This window comes from Podarcis pityusensis (genome assembly GCF_964106645.2).
Source record: "Podarcis pityusensis genome assembly, chromosome: 3".
Taxonomy (NCBI): domain Eukaryota; kingdom Metazoa; phylum Chordata; class Lepidosauria; order Squamata; family Lacertidae; genus Podarcis; species Podarcis pityusensis.
The window spans coordinates 103,143,183-103,164,976 of record NC_138026.1 but is presented as its reverse complement, the minus strand read 5'-3'; the positions used below and the strand labels follow the sequence as shown (position 1 = coordinate 103,164,976).

The window sequence follows — 21,794 nt, the reverse complement described above, 5'->3', positions numbered from 1 at the left end:
ATCAGATCCAAGATAATAACATCATCTGTATAATGCAATAATATTTTGCATGGAGAAGGTTGAGGCTGAAGCTGGTAGAACTCTTAAGGCCCCCTTGTGGCTAGATGAGACTTGACCTGGTGACTATCTGGATCACAGTTTTCATCCATTGACCTTTGGCTATAACAGCAATAGTTGCCTGGATTTGCTTGGGGTTGTTGTTGTTGTTTTGTATGATTGCTGGGTTAGCAGTTGTTGTTGACTGTTTTTATTTGAACTCTTAAGTGCTGGGGAAACGTAATGCAGTACAAGATCTAAGGTTTCTCCAGGAAACCCAAAGCAGCAGTCAGTCAAAGTTCTATCTGGGAAATCCAAAGCAACTGAAGATCTTCAACAGATGTACATTAAATGAATTGATGCATGCATGCAAGTAGTAGCCAGTTTTCCATTTATCTCTCTGGTAGTCTTGACAGTTAGCTCATAAAATACGTGTTGGGTAACCCATAGGTGCTGGCTGTGACTGTGAAGATTTGACCATGCTTCTAAATTGTGACAGGTGCCCCATGTTCTCTTGTGCTACTTTTGGACTTGGTCAGGCTGTTTCAAGCTGTTACACTTGAATTAATTTCCAACAAATTTGGTAGATAATAGGAACCCAAGTCTTTGTCATCTGTTTGGCGTCTGTTACACAGATTTTGTTAACCACCTTGTATGCATATTCTTAGAAGAAGATAGTCTGCAGGTTTCAAGGACTTCCAAGTCCCATAAAGAGGGTATTTGTAATGGACTTTGTAAACCCTGTGCTAAAATTCCATTCTGCTGAAGCTATAGTATGGCTTTCGGCAGGTTACACTTGTAGCATGTTACCAAATAATCTTAGTTTTAAACATTTTGGTGCACAGATGGAGACCAAAGGCCTATGCGCAGCCTGAATTAATGGAGCTTCTACGTTATTCAGCAGAAGACTCCTACAAGCGCCTTATTTATCCGCTTCTCTGCAGAGAATTCAGGTAAAGCAACACCCTTATGGATTGTAAACTGGCTTGTGCACTGTGACATAGGAATATCAAATAAAAAGCATTTGCTTAAATATTTAGAAGCAGCACTTTCATAAAAAATACAGCAAGGCAATGCTCACTGGGGCTGGGTGATATAGTGATATACAGTGGTACCTCAGTTCAAGAACAGTCCGGTTTAAGAACGATTTGATTTACAAACTCCGCAAAACCGGAAATAGTGTCTTGGTTTGAGAACTTTACCTCGGTCTAAGAATGGGAGCTGAATGTTGGAAGAGCACCGGCGGTGGGAGGCCTCATTAGGGAAAGCACGCCTCAGTTTAAGAATGGACTTCTGGAACAGATTAAGTTCGTAAACCGAGGTACCACTGTATAGTCCAAAACCGGTTTGAAGTCCATATTGTGATATTTTTATTTCATAATTTTTAAAAGGTAAAGGTAAAGGTACCCTGACTGTTAGGTCCAGTCGCAGATGACTCTGGGGTTGCATGCTCATCTCGCTCTATTGGCCAAGGGAGCCGGCGTTTGTCGGTCATGTGGCCAGCATGACTAAGCCACTTCTGGTGAACCAGAGCAGTGCACGGAAATGCTGTTTACCTTCCCGCCGGAGCGGTACCTATTTATCTACTTGCACTTGATGTGCTTTTAAACTGCTAGGTGGTCAGGAGCTGGGACTGAACAACAAGAGCTCACCCCATCGCGGGGATTCGAACCGCCGACCTTCAGATCGCAAGCCCTAGGCTCTGTGGTTTAGACCACAGGGCCACCCGCATGCCTTATAATTTTTTACCTGGCAATATATCATGCATCATGATGTGTGTGTGTTTGTGCGCACACATGCGCTATGCAAAAATCGTGATGCAGGAAAATCTGTGAATCCAGCCAGTGCCTCCACGTAGCTCCATCCTTATTTCAGACATTGTGATATTTCAGTATCTTGCGTGAAGGAGATTGCTTGATGCCTTAGTCCTCACTCAGAAGTAAGCCCTGCTGTAATCGATTGATTGATTGATTGATTGATTTCTATACTGTCCTTCATCCGAGGATCACAGGGTGGTTTACGATATATAAATACATACCATAGTGACAAAAAATGTCCCCCCCCCCCAAAAAAAATAAAAAAATAAAAAGGTCAATTGTTTAATTAGACCTGGGAGAAGTGGAATATTTTTGCCTGGCGGCTAAAGATAAGTAACAAAGGAGCCAGAAAGCCTCCCTGGGGAGAGCTTTTCCACAAGTGGGGAGCCACCGCAGAAAAGGCCTGTTCTTGTGTCGCCACCCTCTGGACCTCTCGCGGATGAAGCACATGAAAATGAGCTACAGACTGTAGGGCCTATGTTGGTTCATATAGGGAGAGTCCTTGAGGCATTGCGGTCCTGAGCTGTTTAAGGCTTTGTAGGTAAAAACTCATTGGCAGCCAGTGCTGTTGGGCCAGGGTTGGCAACATATGCTCAAACTGCCTTGTCCCAGTGAGCAACCTGGCCTCTGAATTGCACCATCTGAAGTTTTCAAACCGTCTTCAGAGGCAGCCCCACGTATAGCACGTTGCAGTAATCTAACAATAAGCTATACTTCCAAGTAGATCTGTGTAGGATCGATCTAATTGAAGAGTTTTTAACACATGCTGTTTTAGTAGCAACGGTTTCCTGATTTGTTCTTTAGATCACAAGACTATGCAAAAAAAAAAAAAAATTGGCAAGTTGAAAGACACATTTCCCCTGGCAGCTAGCATGGTGGGAAATAACTTAATGATCAAAAAAATGCTTTGTAAATGGGGGGGAAATTTGACAGTTTGTGTATGCAAACGGCAATTACCTTAACATTTTTAATGACAGCTCCATATTGTGAGCCCCCCATATTGAGTAATACATCAGATGGTTATAATGGTCTTGATGCAAACTGCTATGCTGCTAAAATTGTTTTATTGTATCCATTTCACAATCACTGTTTTGGTAATGTGCTCCATCATGTCGCTCTAATCCCATTTCTCATACTTCTCTGGAGGGATTCGTGGAGGCTAATTGCTCTAGCTATAAGTATCTTTTTAGCTGTCATTTCCCCCCCTTCCTAAATTAACGACCTCATAGTCATAATATTGGGCTCAACTCTGCCATGGTTGCCGTACTGACTAGACTATGACGCAATCTGTTTTACCAATGACAATATAATGGCTTTTGTAACCAGCTGAAGTGGCGTTTTGGCGCTGCAGAAATGAAATGGGAATTAAAAGCTTTTTAGGCTTATTTTTTTTTAAATGTAGAGTTCTTGTTTATTTGAAATATCACCATTCAGGATCTCCAACCCATCCACATCCTCTCTGAAAAAACACCTTCTACGTTCTCAACAGTAGCCCTGTTAGTTAGCACTCAACATCTACAACGAATAGTTCAACCGCATGGATATCCAGTGCTTTTGTCCAGCTAGCACAGGAGACTTCCCATTGCGCAATGAAATGTTCCCCTCTTCTTCTTTCCCCTACAGCCCTCCACATGCCATCAAGTTGGCTCCAGAGGACCTCCCAGAGGGGCATGTGGGGAGAGGAGAGGAAGGAATAAGTTGTAGAAGCAAAACACTGTTTAGGAGCCGGGAGAAATCTGTACAGGCAATGACCAATTTACCGTATTTTTCGCTCTATAAGACACACTTTTCCCCCTCCAAAAATTAAGGGGAAATGTGTGTGCGTCCTATGAAGCGAATGCAGGCTCCTTGGCTTCAGTGATAGCAACGCGAAGCCTCCGAAGCGCAGATGGAGCGCTATCAGGGATAGCCACTTGAAGCCTTCGGAGCGCAGCTCGAGTTCCCGTTGCGCTCCGGAGGCTTCGGGTTCCTTTTGCTGAAGCCGGGAGAGCAAGACTCTCCTGGCTTCAGCAGAGAGGGAGAGCTGCGCAGCGCCCCTTCGCCAAGTGGGAGGAGAAATGGAAGGGGCTCCGTTTCTCCTGCCGCTTCGCTGAAGGGGCGCTGAGCAGAGAGGGGGAGAATTATTTTTTCTTGTTCTCCCCCTCTAAAACAAGGTGCATCCTATGGTCGGGTGCATCCTATAGATGGTACATGCGCCTGGTTGACGCACATGTGCATGCACGCATCACAGCTACCTGGAAGTGGCCGGAAAAGGGGATGGAAAGGACTTATGCGCTGTCCACGGACATACACAATGACCCGGAATGCAACCTCCACATAAATGGGGAGTTGCCTGTACTGATTCCTTTCTGTATAATAAAGTACTTATGTGATGCCCTCCAAATATTGCTGGACTCCAGTTCCCTTCACCTCGACCCATTGGACAAGCTGTCTGGGGTGATGGGAGCTGGAGTCAAACAACATCTGGAGGGCACTACGTTGGCTACGGCTGATGGCCTGCGAAAAGTCACAAAGGCGAGACAAAAAGGGCCTCATTTGGCCCCTGGGCCAGAGGCTCCTCACCTCTGCCATAGATGCAAGTAAGGCAGGAGGCAAAAGTTTCCTTTGAAGCAAGAGCAGAGTTTCCCTGAGAATGTAATTCACTCAGGCAATGAAAAAGCTGAGTCACAGTCCACAGTAAGTGTACTGTCAAATTTTAAGTGCCTGAAAAGTTTCTCCTATACATTCCTATACATAACTTTATTTAAAAAAACAATTAAAAAACAATTATAAGCATGAAGTGTTTTTCAGAACAAATGCATGTGCAATTGTTAAGTCTTGTATGCAGTCATCCATGCCACATCAAAACAGACTTTGGGGGAGGGGAGTGTTTGCTCATTAAAAAGTAAGAGTAAGTAAAGGTAAAGGGACCCCTGACCATTAGGTCCAGTCGTGGCCGACTCTGGGATTGCGGCGCTCATCTTGCTTTACTGGCCGAGGGAGCCGGCGTACAGCTTCTGGTTCATGCGACCAGCATGACTAAGCCGCTTCTGGTGAACCAGAGCAGCGCACGGAAATGCCGTTTACCTTCCCGCCAGGAGCGGTACCTATTTATCTACTTGCACTTTGACGTGCTTTTGAACTGCTAGGTTGGCAGGAGCAGGGACTGAACAACGGGAGCTTACCCTGTCACGGAGATTCGAACTGCTGACCTTCTGATCGGCAAGTACTAGGCTCTGTGGTTTAACCCACAGCGCCACCTGCACCCCCCCCCCCAAAAAAAATTAAGAGTAGGAGAGAAGAAAAAATCATGGAAAAGGGCAATGGAGTGCGAGGAAGCCAATATGCAATTTTGCCTACCTGTGATGAAATAACTCTGTTTTTTTGCTACACTCCTTTCTTAGATCTAAACTGACTTCAGACGCAGAGAAGGAATCTGTAATGATGTTCGGAAGGAACCTCCGCCAGTTGCTTCTCATGAGCCCTGTAAGAGGACGGACCTTGATGGGAGTTGATCCTGGCTATAAACATGGTTGCAAACTGGCCATCATTTCACCAACCAGTAAGTGTGGTGCTCCAGCTGTGAGAAGCACTAGTTGTGTCATCAGGACATGTGTAGCTAACATCATGCTCTGCAGATGGTGTCGGACTATAGCTCCCATCTTCTGTGCCCATTAGCTATGCTTGCTGGGGTCATAGGAGTCCTGCAACATCTGAAAGGCATTACGTGGGCTACCCTATACTAAGCTAATGCTTTAGGCTGCGCAGCAGAAGAGGGAAACCCCAGGCAAATGGGGGGTGGGATGGGGAAGCAAAGGCGTAGAAGAATTACCGTATTTCTCACTCTATAAGACGCACCTAGTTTTTAGAGGGGGAATGCAAGAAAAAAAAAATTCTTTAAAGGGAGCGCTGAGCAGAGCCTGTACGCATCCCAGGCTCTGCTCAGTGCTCCCTTTCATGAGCCACGTGGAGCGTGTGTGCGGTGCTTGCAGGCTTTTTCCCCAGGAGGGAGAAGCCCCCAAGAGCCACACACATGCTCCGTGCGGCTCTTTAAAGGGAGCGCAGGTCTTGCGGGCTTTTCTGGGAGGTGGGGGAAGGGACTGAGGGGCTGCGCAGCGATCCCTCTCGCTGTTTTGGCTTCTGGGATAGCCACGCGAAGCCTCTTCAGGGCAGCAGGATGAAGGCTCCCCCTGCCCTGAAGAGGCTTCACACAGCTAAGCCAGAAGCTAGAACAGCGAGAGGGAGTGCTGTGCGCACACATTTCCCCTTACTTTTTAGGAGGGAAAAAGTGCGTCTTATAGAGCGAAAAATAATTTCTAATAGTTTGTAGCCCAATGCATTCTGGACTTATTTAGTCCTTTGGCAGGGAATATCAAAAGAAAGAAGCTCGGTCTTTTGTTACTGCTATCTCCACTTTCCTTCCATTGTTTTATTCCTGCACACGTCATGATTCCTTTTAGGCACATTAGAGAACAAGGGAGGGGATGTATAGTAAAAGGGAGGACACAGTAGAATAAAAGGTGATTCAGGATAAGCCAGGATAAAACACAGATGCGTTTAAGGAGATGCTTGTATGTAAACTTGGAAGAAGATGGTTGAATGCCAAGAATTAATAGGAACATCGGAAGCTGCCTTATACTGAATCAGACCATTAGTCCATTTAGCTCAATATTGTCGGCACGGACTGGCAGTGGCTCTCCAGGTTTTAAGCAGGAGTTTATCCGAGCACTAAAACTGGGACATTCTGCTTGCGAAGGAGATGCTCTACCAATGAGCTGCAGTCCTTCTCCAAACTCATTTTGTTGAGACATGCAACACAAATCTTTGCCGTCTTGAAAGCTGTGCTACAAGCCTTTCCTAAAAGAATGGCTTGTTTTGGATGCAACCCTGAATCATGGCTCAGCCCTACAAGAATAAGCTTTGGGCTTCTGTATTTCTTTTCTCTTCTGATGTGGCTATGCAGATGTTGGAAGCTTCCCCTCCCTGTTTTAAAGTAATTAGAGATCCTGGTTATGTTTGAACTGGGTAACACTGGTTAGTTTAAGCGATGGTTTGTAAGCAAGCTGGGTTCATAAACTAAGGCTCGATCCTGGCTTGTTTCAACAAACCATAGTTTAAAGCAGAAATAGCAGGTGATGTTAGAGTCCAGCTTACATCATCCCCACCCACATTTGTTAACACTCAGAGGTTACCATGGTATCTATCCATAGTTAACCAGTGTCCCCTCATTTTGCACACAGTGAGAAACTCTGGTTTGTTTAAAACAGGAAGCAAAAGCTCCTGTTTGCAGCTGCAGCACAGCAAGAGAGAGGAGGGGCGCATGCATGAGCCTGAAGCTTGCTGAAATTTGTTCCAGTATCACCAAACCATGGTTTAATGTTGCATATGAAACGGACCACCAAGTTTATTCTTCCTAACTAGATGGCTTTTCATTTCTTGTCACTTTAGGCCAAATACTCCATACTGATGTTGTCTATTTACACTCTGGTAAAGGATTCCGTGAAGCTGAGAAGATACGGACACTTCTGCTGGATTACAAGTATGTTAAACAAACCTTCACTCTTTTGGTGTGCCCGTGCATTACAGCTGAACCAAAATGGAAGGGGTGCCTTTTTGCAATCCTGTTTGGTGGCCCTAGAAATCTGCCTCCCCTGCTTTTTGGCAGCCTTTTTCAACCAATAGCAGGGTATTGGGAAGAGGGAGAGGAGCACATGTCTGTTGCTGAGACAACAGGGCCAACATTCCCTGTCTTGCTGAGCTGTGTTGGGCGGGCAATGGTGCTACCAATGCAATGTGGCAAGAAAGGGGCCATGTTTGCTCAATCATATCCTGGCTTCATAAACTGAGATATGAATGAACCTTCCTTGCTCCCTTCTCTGGGTACTTGAATGCATTACGAAATTACCTCCCTTTAACCATAGGTTTCCACTTCATCTTGAACCAGCTTCAAACTGTGGTTTAAGGTCTGGCTTGTGCCATTGTTTCCCTGTTTGAATGAAATGGGAAACCATGGTTAGTGGGATACTTCCACACTGCATTCAGGTATGCTGTGAAGCTGAGATACCTCAACTGGACCAGGGAGCATCATTCCTCTTTCTTCATTAATGGATGTGTGCAGCACTTCCATCTCCATTCACAGTAAAGGAGTTTTCAGAGTTCTCTCTTTGTTCAGGAATGTATGGGAGATGCATTGTGCATTAATTCATTTCAGGTTAACAGGGCTGCCCTTCCCCTTATCAATGTTAATCGTGCAACATTGTCTTGTGAGAAGATACTCCCCACATTCTCAGCCCATGAAATAATTATGGTAGCCTGTGTTATTACAGCTTCCCACTGCATTTTCTGATCCAATCAAGTGATAAAAATAGATATGCATGAATGGAAGCAGGATAAAGAGTTGAAGGAGAAGTTTACGATTACCTGTACAATTTTTCATTCAAAAATACTTTTATTTCATTTCATTTGTAAAAATTAGGGTTAGTTTTCCCAGACAGTTTGCTTAAGGGTGGTACAGTATATGAGCTTATAAGCAGACAAACAAACAAACACCAGCTCTTTGCATCTCCACTATCTGAAACAATGTACTATGTTAGGTGGCCTTTTCATGTTAACTCAGGTAAGTTGACCTTCTTTTACCCATTCCATATTGTTGAGCCAGGTGCATTTTCTTCTCTCTGATCTGTTGGTGGAGGAAGCAACAGCGCCCCCTACTGGGACAGATGGTGCCATGATGACTTCATACTTTCTCAACCTTAACATTCTCTTCTTCCCTCCCTCTGAAAGCTGCGGCACCGTTGTGATTGGCAATGGAACGGCTTGTAGGGAAACAGAAGCTTACTTTGCTGACTTGATTACGAAGAAATACTTCGCGCCTTTGGATGTCACTTACTGGTAAGAAAATATATGAAGCGTGGTCTTTGCTTTTGTAGAAATGTAGCTTCTATAAGAATTTATTTTATTTTATTTTATATCATTTTATTGAGATGGCTATTTCCCCATGTATCTCCTTCTGCTCTGTCCAGCTGTTTTCAGGCAAAACCTCAAAACAAACAAAGAGACATTGAACATCATCATCATTATTAGTCTCCAGAGTGCCTGTAGAAACAAACTGAAGGAAACAGTTCGTTGATAGTCTCAATTATGGTCATGGTACGGCGCAGGAACGGGGAACACTTTTCAGCTGGGTGAGGCCAGGGGCAAAACTGATTGGAGCAATGAATGCAAATGTTAACCATTGTCCCATAGGCAAATTTCTACACACTCACTAATTTTAATTTGGGGTCGGGGGGGGGGGAGTATTCCCAACTAGCAAAGGTTTGGGAATGCAGTTGTAGACCTGTTTGTCTTCATAAAGGTAAGGTAAATGTAAAGGACCCCTGGACGGTTAAGTTCAGTCCAAGGCGACTCTGGGGTTGCAGCTCTCATCTCGCTTTCAGGCCGAGGGAGCCGGTGTTTGTCCACAGACAGCTTTCCGGGTCATATGGCCAGCATAACTATACTGCTTCTGGTGCAACGGGACACTGTGACAGAAACCAGAATGCATGGAAATGCCGTTTACCTTCCTGCCAGAGTGGTACCTATTTATCTACTTGCATTGGCGTGCTTTCGAACTGCTAGGTTGGCAGGAACTGGGACAGAGCAATGGGAGCTCACCCCATAGCATTGATTCACACCGCCGACCTTCTGATTGGCAAGCCTAGGAGGATCAGTGGTTTAGACCACAGCGCCGCCTGCGTCCCATACTTCCTGACTGGACTGGGCAATGCACCACAAATTACGATTTTCTAGGTGACATGTTTTTGTCATCACCCACCTGTCTCGGGAGGCAATGGAGGAGTGCATCTTTGGGGTTGAAGCAAAACTGTTGGGAGATTGTAGTGCCTGCTGTGGCTGTAGAGACCTATAATGGAGAGACATGATTTGTTGCAGCTGGGGCAGAGGAAGGCGTGCCACTGCAGATGCACCACAGCCTATCTTAATAATAGAAAGTGAAGTGCTTCAGGCTGAAATCTTCTGTGTGTTTACTTAGATAAATCCCACTGAGGTCAATTGCCCAACAGTGAAATCCTAACCATGTCCTGTAAGTGCTATTGAACCCAACTGGGCGTAAAGGTAAAGGGACCCCTGACCATTAGGTCCAGTCGTGACCGACTCTGGGGTTGCGGCGCTCATCTCGCTTTATTGGCCGAGGGAGCCGGCGTACAGCTTCCGGGTCATGTGGCCAGCATGACTAAGCCGCTTCTGGCGAACCAGAGCAGCGCACAGAAATGCCATTTACCTTCCTGCTGGAGCAGTACCTATTTATCTACTTGCAGTTTGACGTGCTTTTGAACTGCTATGTTGGCAGGAGCAGGGACCGAGCAACGGGAGCTCACCCCGTCGCGGGGATTCGAACCGCTGACCTTCTGATCGGCAAGTCCTAGGCTCTGTGGTTTAACCCACAGCGCCACCTGCGTCCCTTGCAACTGGGCTTACACCTGGGTAAATGGAATTAAGATTGAAACCGTCTCTTGAATGGAATTAGATCATTGGAAGCTGCCTTATTGTTGGTCCATAAAGCTCAGTATGTCTGCAATGACTGGCAGAGGCTCTCCAAATTTTCAGACATGGAACATGCCTAGTTCTACCTGTAGATACCAAGGATTGAAGCTGGGGCCTTCTGCAGGTGTCCTGCCACTGAGCCATGGCCCTTCCCTAATTCTAGCTTATCTCACTGAAATATGTGGGATGACTCTGAAACTGTTTATGTTGAAATGGAATGGATTTTGATGGACCAAGTCCACAATCCTCTACACGTTGTTCCATGAAGCTCAATGGACTTTCTTCTGCATTGATATATGCAGGATTGTGCCTTTAGTGTCTCTTTAACCACCCTTGACCGCTGGCTGATGAAAACACTGTTACCAAGTAAAGAATACATACAGATTTTCTGCATCTGCCGCTTGTCTTCCCTGAAATTTGCCTGTATTAATAGTTTTTGAGCCATGTGCTTATTCATTCACTTTGGGCAAGCACTTCTCCCAGTTCCAGCTTTTGAGAAATTGGTAGTACTGTATTTGCAGCCACCGGTCATCTGGGAGCATTTAACTATGCCGAAAGAGATTAAGCAAAATCCGCTGAGCGTCTAATTTCCAGTGCATTCTACTCCATTGCTTAAACAACTTAAATATCAGTATTAAACGCTTTGGTCTTTCCTAATGGAATCACTTCCTAGCTTTGAAGTAGGCCCCTTACTGGCGAAAGTTTTAGTTTACGGTTCTCGTTCTTTTGTATTTTATATGTGTCTGTGCAAACCTTTACGTGCCCCTTTCGACTTTAATGTGTGTTACATTCCCAAATATCTGCATTAGTCTCTCTGGACTTTGCCACTTTCAAGTCCCCTTGCTCTCCTCTGTTTCTAATGTTTCACCCAGCCTAATTACATTTACTTTTCTGCTTCACAGCACTCTCAGTTTGAAGGGTGATTTAACGTTTGGGGTTTGCATTATGATAATTATATTTCAAGACCGTGGTGGGGGGGATTAAGATGTATTTGCTCCGGTTGCAGATAAAAAGGGTTCAGATCCACTTGTAAAACTTGATTGGTTAACAGCCCACAGTTTTTATTATTATATTTGCTGCTCATGCAGCATTAATTCTCAATTCATCAGGGTACCCAGGGTGCTGTAACTCTAGAGGTGACCTTGGGACTTGATTTACCTCCGCTCAGTTTTCTTTGTTAATGTGCCATGAAAGAAGTACATGAAAGATAGCCAACTTCAAAGCACCTTTTAAAGGAAAATGGCTGATACAAATCCCCTGGCTTTTAATAATGCCTGTCAAATGTTTCAGCTGTCTTGCGTCCTTTTACAAGCTTTTGCTTGCTGCAGTAAATCAGTTTGTTTCAGGTTGGGATGGGGGCCATTAGAGAACAACAGGATTATTTTTATTTTGTTTTGTTTTGCTTTTTGTTCACTTTTGCAATCATTACAATCACTTACTAGCAGCACAATCCTGATGCATGCCTACTCAGAAGTAAATCCTAATGAATTCAGTGGGACTTACTCCCAAGTAAGTGACACATTAACAAGTAAGTGTTTGGGATTGCAGCTTAGTTTTTTTCTTAGTTGCCTTCCTCTAGAAAAGTTGGCTTTCAAAAATTCCAGGTAAGCAAGTACTTTCTTGATTCTTGTTAGTAATAGTAATACTCTTAAAACTAGTAAAATGATAAAAAAAATTGTTATGAATAACACAGCATTTAAATTGATAATCTCATCTGCCAGTAGTTGGGAGTTATTAGAAGAATTATTTTTTTAAAGAAAATTGTAAAAAGTTAAAGCCCATCTTTCTCAAGTGAAAGATGAAAATTTCTTACAATGAAAATTAAAACAGCAAAACCTCAAGTCCTAGGACATGGTTGAAAGATGAGTGATGTAGCAAGGTTGAAGCAACACAGGTATAGGTCTTTGTCTGTTTATGCAGGGGAGATCACTTGGGATTGACTATATGTGCCATTTTGAGTTCTATTATGGAAAAAAGGTGGGATAATAATTAAATGAGTGCAAGAAGAAGAAGTAGGTTTTCACCAGGCAGGGATGAGAAGATCCCCAGGAGGCATCGTCAACTAGATCTAGTGGGTTTCTTGGTTTGTTTGTTTGTTTATTATTAAAAATATACACCACAAAGTGCGGTATACATAAAACAATAAAAATACTGCGATAACATTTGCTAAAGTTCCCCAAAAAACAAGATAAAACAAAACTATATATTGCAGATGAAACTTCACAGTGAACAAAACACTGTTAAAAGGCAGGGCCCAGGAAAGCTTAAGAAAGCATATATACTTTTGAAAGAGGTGGTCAGAAGTAATTCCTGTCTCCAGGGAGTTCATTCAGAAGTCTGGGTGCTGTCACCAAGATGGCCCCCTCCCACCTTGCCATCAAGTGATAATCTGCTGATAGTGGAACAACCAGCAAGATTTCTCCAAAAGATCGTACAGACTCGCTTGACCTATTCTGGGGGTGGGGTGGAGAGTTGTCCGAATGCCAACAGCTAAACCTTGGCTTGGTAGCTAATAGACTGCTAGTGCAGATATTTCAGCACCGATGAACCGCCGACCTTCTGATCAGCAAGTCCTAGGCTCTGTGGTTTAACCCACAGCGCCACCCGCGTCCCTAGGCCACCAACCTAGATGGCTTCAAAAGAGGATTAGACCAATTCATGGAGGAGAGGCCTAGCAATGCTTCTGAATGCCAGTTGGTGGAAACCACAGGAGGGAAGGGTGCTGTTGTACTTGAATCGTCCTTGCTGGTTTCTCACAGGCATCTAGTTGGCCACTGTGAGAACAGAATGCTGGACTAGATGGGCCATTGGCCTGATTCATTAGGGTGTTCTTGCACATTTACTTACCCCCTTCCATCTCTTAATGTTCGTGAATGACTTGGGACTCCTCTGCCTTGCATAGCAAGCCTTTATATTAGATATTCTTAATGCAAATCCAGCATGTCAACTTTTGTAATCTAGGAGGCAAATCCTTACCTAGTCCTCATGGACCTTCTGACAAATTGCTGAGATCAGTTACAGTCCTACATACTGGCCTGCATTAAAAATGTGCTCTTACGGGTTTTGACATTTTAGAGGTTTGGAAATGAGATACTCCCAAATATTATTTACAGTCAGCGGAAAAAGGAAGTCCTGGAACCTACTAAACATTTTGTCAGGCAGGATTTTTAAACTGCTTCAATAAATGGAAGTGTGTGATATCACCTTCGTAACAGCCTTCCCCTGCCTTGACTTTTTCTAGTAATATATTATTACTTGAGGCCTTTAATTCAGAATGGAAAACAAAATGGATGGTTACCTATCTACCTATCATTGAACTGAGTCTTTCCACTATGAAACTAATATGTTTTGAATCTCAGGAACTCTTGTGGGATCTCAGGAGCCAAGCCAGTTTGAATAACTGATTCGAAATAGCTCTCTCCGCCCCCCAGTGTCGGTGTCTGTTCTTATTTCATTGTTTCTGAAATTATTCCTGCAGTTGACGTGCAGTGCCCCCTCCTAACACAACCTTTTCCCTCTCTAGCCCAATTGAATTGTCTCATTTAATTAAATGCAATTAATTATTCGGCAAACAAATTAGTCAGCCTGCAAATCGGAAGCTATTTAGTACTTTTGGTTGGAATGCGCTAGAATCAGCATTTGATAAAATGCTGTTTGACATTTGAACCTGTTAAGAAGCGTTTCGGAGAAATGGTTTAGACGTGTGCCTTCGCTGGAACACTCTTGCCTCACTACTGTGGGGAAGAACTTTGGAAAGGAATTTTTGGGGAGACCAATGGTACAGTTCCCTTGATGAGTCTACTCTGTATAATTTCACCCTTGCAGTGCCAGGGCTGAAACATTAATAGCAGTAGTAATAATAACAACAATAACAATAACAATAACAGTAACAACAACTTTCCATACCACCCTTCATCCGAAGACCACAGGGCGGTTTACAGTGTAAAACATATCTTGCTACGCTGCCCTCTTCAGTCAGCAGTGGCAAGTTCAATCAATTTTGGTGTTTCGTTATTTCAAACAATTGTTTATAGATTGGGTCGGGCTGGGCAGTATATCATCCAAAACTGGTTTGAAGCCCATATCGTGATATTGGTTTCATATTTTTTGACCTGGCAATATATCATGAATCATGATGTGTGTGTGTGTATGCGCTATGTAAAAATCACAACGTGGGGGAAAACCGTGAAGCCATCCAATGTTTCTCTTGATTCCTGCAACCCTGCTATAAGGAGGTAGGGAAGGGAAATTGTAGTAGTGAGATGGATTGGAGTGACTGGGAATGCATGAAGGGATCAAGAACATAGAGCAAGCTGTCTTGGCAGGCTTAAATACCGGTAGGTCACTTACCCTTGCCTTGGGGGGAAGGGTTACCAAACTCTTTGTTCTCACACTTCTACCATGTGAACTCTACCAGGAAGGAGGTCCAAACTGGATGTTCCAAGCTTAGACTTTTGTTGTTGTTTAGTCGTTTAGTCATGTCTGACTCTTCGTGACCCCATGGACCAGAGCACGCCAGGCACTCTTGTCTTTCACTGCCTCCCACAGTTTGGTCAAACTCATGTTAGTAGCTTCGAGAACACTGTCCAACCATCTCGTCCTCTGTCGTCCCCTTCTCCTTGTGCCCTCCATCTTTCCCAACATCAGGGTCTTTTCCAGGGAGTCTTCTCTTCTCATGAGGTGGCCAAAGTATTGGAGCCTCAGCTTCAGGATCTGTCCTTCCAGTGAGCACTCAGGGCTGCTTTACTTAAGAATAGATAGATTTGATCTTCTTGCAGTCCATGGGACTCTCAAGAGTCTCCTCCAGCACCATAATTCAAAAGCATCAATTCTTTGGTGATCAGCCTTCTTTATGGTCCAGCTTTCACTTCCATACATCACTACTGGGAAAACCATAGCTTTAACTATACGGACCTTTGTTGGCAAGGTGATGCCTCTGCTTAGACTACATGGCTTAATAATTTAGAAACATTTACCATTTTGGAACCCAAATTGTACTGCCTGCCTTTTCTTGCTGCTGTATGAAAAAACCACATGAATCTGACCTTTGAAGAGTTTGTAAGTACAGTGGTACCTCTGGTTTCGAATGCTTCAGGTTTTGAACTCAGCTAACCCGGAAGTGGCTGCTCCTGGTTGCGAACTTTGCCCCAGGAAATCGCGCGCTGGAGGCCCCATTAGTAAAAGCGCACCTTAGGATAAGAACGGTTTCAGTTTAAGAACAGACCTCCGGAACGAATTAAGTTCATAACCAGAGGTACCACTGTAAAGCATTTTTAACTTATCAGCAGTATGCTTTCTTTCTATCTTAAGGGAAGAGGGGAAATTTGGAAGCAACTCAAAAGGGGGTATTTTAAAGGTCCGTAACCCTTCCACGTTATCTAGGTGGCTTAGGGTATGCATCTCTTTGGCCTACGACTCCCTGAATCTGCCGCGTCCTGGAAATTTGATGGCCCATTCTACCAGGGCAGCAGCAGACTGCTGCATTCTGTACTAATGCTACCCTAGCCACCCTAGACGACACTTGTAGGGCAGCCACATTGGGCATCTCCCAGCATGTTACGAGGCATTACAAGATGGGCATTTATTCCTCTGCTGAAGCCACCTTTGGCTGCAGGGTCCTACAACAGCCATCAGTGGACTCAAGGCTGCCTTTTAAAATTTCCTACACTGCTGCTACAGTGATGACATGATGGGCACTCCAGGGCATTGTGGGAAATTTTTAATAATGTGCAGCCCATGATTGGCACCAGCAATGGTGTTGACTGGGGTGCTTAAGCTCTCTTGGTTGCCTGAAGATACTATGTGCTTCCGTTGGCCTTTATTTAGACCTTTTATCCGATGCTATATCCCTTATCTAATTCACTTCCAATGCCGCTATTCCCCACATACGATATGATACGATACAATACCTTTATTGTCATTGTCCCATACAGAACAATGAAATTGAAAAATCTACACAAGACATTCAAAACCCCCTAAAAACTCTGAAACCCAATTTTAAAATACAATATACTCCTATAGAGACTCCTTATACTGCGTTTAAAACCAGAATTGCATTTGGGTAGAAACTGTTTCTCAGGCGGCTAGTCCTAGTCTTTATAACCCTGTACTTTCTTCCAGAAGGCAGAAGCTGAAAGAGATCATTTCTGGGGTGCGCACTATCCTGTTCTATCTCTGCAGCTTTCTTACGGCACCTGGCAGCATAGATTTGATCCAAGGTGGGAAGAGTGCACCCAGTTATTCTCTCTGCAGTCTTTACAACCCTGGACAGCATTGTTTTTACCCTGGCTGTGCAGCTCCCAAACCACACACACAGACCACAAGTTAATGCACTCTCCACAGTACAATGGTAAAATGCCATCATCAGGTCCTTTGAGAGATTTTTTCCCCGGAGGATTCTCAGAAAATATAACCTCTGCTGTGCTCTCTTCATCAGGTCTTTGCTGTTTTCTCCCCAGGTTAGGTCATCTCTCAACTCCATTCCCAGAAATCGAAACACCGAGACCTGTTCCACGCACTTCCCCTCAATAATAAGTGGCTGAATATTCAATTTACATTTCCTAAAGTCCACAGTAATCTCTTTTGTTTTCTTTAAGTTAAGGAGTAAGTTGTTTTTCCTGCACCACTCCCCCAACTGCTCAACTTCCTTCCTGTAGGCCACCTCCCCCTCTCCAGCCGTGATTAAACCAACCACCGTTGTATCATCTGCAAACTTAATGATCTTATTACTGGGGTATTTGGGGGCACAGTCAGCTGTATAGAGCGTATATAAAAGTGGGCTCAGCACGCACCCCTGCAGTGTCCCCGTATTCGTGATGAGATCCGCAGAGACGTGGGAACACAACCTGACCCTTTGGGAACGGTTTGATAGAAAATCTAATATCCACCTGCACAAACACAGTGGAAGTCCCAGGTCTAATAATTTGGGCACCAATCTATGCGGAAGAATAGTATTAAATGCAGAACTAAAGTCTACAAATAACAGTCTCGCATAGTTCCCTTGCTTCTCCAAATGAGTCAGGACAGCATGTAAAGCCATTGCCACAGCATCCTCCGTGGATCTCTTTGCCTTGTACACAAACTGGTAAGGGTCAAGTCCCACTGGCAGACAAGATAAGATGCGGTTCCTCACCAGTTTTCCGAAGCATTTCATTATAATGGGTGTCAACGCCACAGGGCGAAAATCATTCAGACTGTCTATCTTTGATTTTTTCTGGCAGGGGTATAATGGTAGCGGATTTCAGACAGGGTGGAACGGTGGCTTGGGCCAGAGACTGATTAAAAATCTTCATAAAGATTCCTGCCAGTTGGTCCGAACAATCTCTTAGCACCCTGCCAGCCACCCTATCCGGGCCCATAGCCTTCCTCGTGTTTACCTCCTTTAAGATAGATTTAATAGCAGATTGGGGGGGGGGATTTAGATTGGGGAAGTGGCATAGGAAGAAGGGTTAAGTACCCCTTCCCCTGGTACCTTCTTTTTTTTTTAAGAATAATTTTTTATTAACCGACCAATCACATCAAATCAAACCAAATTACATAAATTCCAAATTACACAGCCGAATTTTAAATTTTTGTTGGGGGTACCCATATTTCAAGTTCCGAAGGGGATCCAATCAACTTCTTGCTTCTTGCTGCTGTTTTAATGTCCACAAATCTAACCTTATGATGTTCACAGTGCTATCCAGTCCTTTCTTATTGTTTTTCCACATCTCTTGTTGTTATTTTCATATATTATTCCTTTCTCTTTGTGACCTCTGATAGTCTCCACAAGCTGGTTAGAACAGTTTGTAATCCTGCGTGGATATATATATTTTTTTAATCCAGTAGCCATATCCAGACGTTTTCCATATAACATCATTTTCATACATCAAAACAGTCTTAGCGTCATTAATCTTCACCAATCTGCCTCCTTTCTCAAAACCTCTGAGGAGATTCACCAGGAATGCAGTCTGAAAACAAGTCCGTTCCTCCTCCCGGCTATAAATCCTTTGGCAAGATGGCGACTCCAAATTAATTGCTGCGCCATTCCAAAAGCTCTTATTGCTTCTCGATCTCCATAAAGCATACTTTTGGTTAAAGTTTATCTCCACACAGACCTTAATCATCCTGCTTGGGTCAGTTCAACCGACGATTCTAATGAGGAGGGGTTCTTGTAAATCACATAGAAGGAAAGTAAAAAAGGTCGTCCCCCCCCCCCATTCAGTCCCGTTGTCAACATACCCAGCCTTTGGTGTATTTTCATCGTAAAATATTCCTGTTTCTCCAACTCGTCTGCTAACTTAAATTAGCAGACTTCACTCCCCTTCTTCACTTGAAATATGTGCATTTGCTTCTTTTGTAATTAATTATTCCAAATTGCTGCAGCTAGTGCACGATCAGAGACAGCGTCCAGGAGAGCCGAGGTCCACACGGGGGCATTCTGCCTAGTGCCCTCACCCCCTTCTTTCGAATTAGGGGGTGATTTATGGGCACAGCAGGCAAGGGCAGTGTTCCCCATTTCCTTGGGGCAACAAGGGAGGCTGCCTACTCCCATAACAGCCTCTTAATTACCCCGTGTGGGTCGGAGAGATGGTATTGTCAGCCATCTTCCAATGCGCCCCTAGTGGGCCCCCCCCCCGGTGCCTTCTTCAAAGTAGCTGGGTGTGACTGCTGGTTGGTAAAATGAAAATCCACAGAGATCCTAATTGTGGATTTCCTGTGTCCTGTCACATTTCGCCCTGATCTGGCCGAATATAGCGTTCATCTCTTCCCAGGAGATTTCTGCCTAGGTCCTGTGTTTGTCATTTCCTAAGATGCGTTAAAACAATGTCTGAAGATCTACAGTGATTAGATGTACGATGTCACTGGAACACCCTGGGCTGATTTAACACTGCTTTAATGGGAAGTAAGTGTGATCTCCGAAAGCAGGGCTGTATCTCTGCTCTTCTGTCTTGGAGTGAGTGGAGCAGTGGTGATGATCAGACGTCCCAATATTTGGAGCTGGTTTGGATTCAGATCAGCATCTGTGATGACAGATGCTGAGCAGATGTGTTCGATAACTGGCACAAACGATCTTTAGGACTCTTGACGATGAGAGCAATGAAGAGAAGACACAAAAAGAGGCCTGAAGGAAGACGACTGCATGATTTCAGAGTATTTCACGGTATCCGTTCATGTTGCTATGTGGCTATCAGTATAATTTTTCCTGACTATAGGTCTTTAGGGCTGATGAGAAACACTTCAGGATTTGTTTTTAAAAATACATTTTTATATGTAATATTTTGCTGGATGGCTTGGCTCTCTTGTGTTCCTTCCGCTCTGAATGGTAGTCTTGCATATATTTTCTCTCTCTTTTTCTTTAGCTTCACAATGATATATTCTAGCAGAACATGCAATTTCATTTTTGAGTCTGCTTTTCTTTTTGTTGTTCTGCTGGACGTTAAATGTATTGACTGGATCTGCCCAGTCCCATTACTACCTCCCAGCAAACAGCAATATTCTTTATGACAGACGGGGCAGGATTTTTAAAAACCATGCAGTCTGTTATTGGCATACAAATACCGTAAGCGATAGAAGCTCTGTTGGATCATTCTGTTGGCATCTGATAAGCAAAGACAAATAAAGGATGCAAAATCAGATTTGTTTATTTTTCTTCATTAAAAAACTTTATAGCCTGCTCTCCGCCCCTGACACACACATAGAGTTGCCCAAAGTGGCTTCCAATGAAAAGAAACAAATGCAGGAATAATCTAACAATTAAAGAACAAATTAGCAAAACTAGACATTAAAACAGGAGCTGAAACACAAAGGAGTCACGCTAACTATTGATACATTAAACAGCCACAGAATCAAAAGCTTTTTTAAAAATGAACGTTTACAGAGTGTTAGCACAGAAAAAGTTCTCTCACCTGTTGCTTGTAATCCAACAACAAAGCTTGGCTTCAAATTGTAGGTTTCTGCCCAAAACAAGCTGTAGTTAAGCTGTTGAGCAGAGTTTGCATGTAAGGGAAAGCCATGGTTTAATCAACCATGAGTTAGTGTTATGTGCAAACCAGTCCAATATATGTAAATTTTGTCAAAGTGGAAGTAGTTGTCAGAGAAGTTGATCCATGAATTTGATGGTGTAAATCCCAACTAACTTGTACCCTTCTCTGACTAACATGGAATAACATACAAGAGTAAGCAAAGTTAATGAAATAAAGCCATGTATTCTGCCGTATTTTCCATCCCTCGCCTTCTACTCCTGGCCAAGAGCTTTGTTTCACACACCCTGAGCCTTCTGATCATATTTACTTGGAATTTATTTCTATTCATTTAAATGGTGACTTAATTTCCAAGTGAATATGCATACGATTACAGCCCAAGTCTCTCAGAGTATCAGCTTTCTCTCTGAGTATCCGGACATCTTGAAGTTGGTATTCTTTTAATTAAAATAAAATGATAGAAGCATTTAATGAAAAGCAAAGCAACCTTATTTTACCATCACAATGAATCTCAAATTATGTGTCAGGCATCCTTGAAGAACAAGGAAGCCAAATTGGATCCCTGCTCTGATTTATAAACATTGCTAGGGTTTGTATGGGACCAGTGGTCTACTTTAGCCATGTCTGAGGGTTTGCATGCGCCCTCTGCGACTTTTTCTTTTAAATCTTATTTTCTTTGGGCAGATGGCCTCCATGTCTCACCACACACAGTTTTTAAATTTGCCCAGAGCTTCAAAAGTGCTTTGGTTTGCCATATCTGTTGGCAGGGTTGGGCCCTGCTGTTTGATTTACAAACCGGTTGGAAGCTCCACCGAGCAAGTGGAACCAGTTGTGCGGGACTTTGGTTGTGCGACACGCTTTCTTGAATGGGAACAATGTTATACCCATGACATCTTTCCCAAATCTGTACCCATGAGTATTAAAGAAAACTTGATAGCAGCTTCAGGTTCACTTCTTCTACCTTGGGACCATGTATGAAGGATTATTTGACTGTTTTCCTGCATAGGCCATTCCAAACATTACATGGCAAGCTAACTTGTCAAAGTTAGCTTCCCCATATGTGCATTAATTAATTTACTTAAAAGGCTTCTGTGCTGCTTTTCAGAACAATGGCCTCACAAAGTGCTTTGCAGTCAAATGCATCAATAACAAATCCCTTCCCAACATTTTATCAGGCAGCCGTTGCCAATCTAGACTCTTTAATGAGTGCAGAAAGATGCATGGGTTTTGCAACACATACTTGGTTCATTCTTACGTCACCACACTTAATTGAACACCTTAAAAGCAGAATATCTGAACAGGCTCTACACCTGCAGAATCTCTGTGAGAATGCCATATTGTTATAGACTAGTTTGTCATTTATTTCCATTTGTGCCCCGGTTCTGCAGATCAGCTTCCTTGAAGTTTGTCTAGGGCAGAGATGTCTAAATTGTGTCCCTCAATATGTTGCTGAACTACA

At 43.6% G+C, this 21,794-nt stretch overlaps 1 protein-coding gene across 1 annotated transcript in view; it reads left to right on the top strand.

Annotated features, from left to right (window-relative positions):
- Positions 1-21,794, top strand: part of SRBD1 (S1 RNA binding domain 1) — a 171,192-nt gene that overhangs the window by 28,734 nt on the left and 120,664 nt on the right. Inside the window, exons 11-14 of the mRNA XM_080998131.1 lie at positions 882-989; positions 5,237-5,394; positions 7,281-7,371; positions 8,616-8,723. Coding sequence (XP_080854257.1) covers positions 882-989; positions 5,237-5,394; positions 7,281-7,371; positions 8,616-8,723 — 465 coding nt within the window. The remainder of the gene's footprint in view (positions 1-881; positions 990-5,236; positions 5,395-7,280; positions 7,372-8,615; positions 8,724-21,794) is intronic.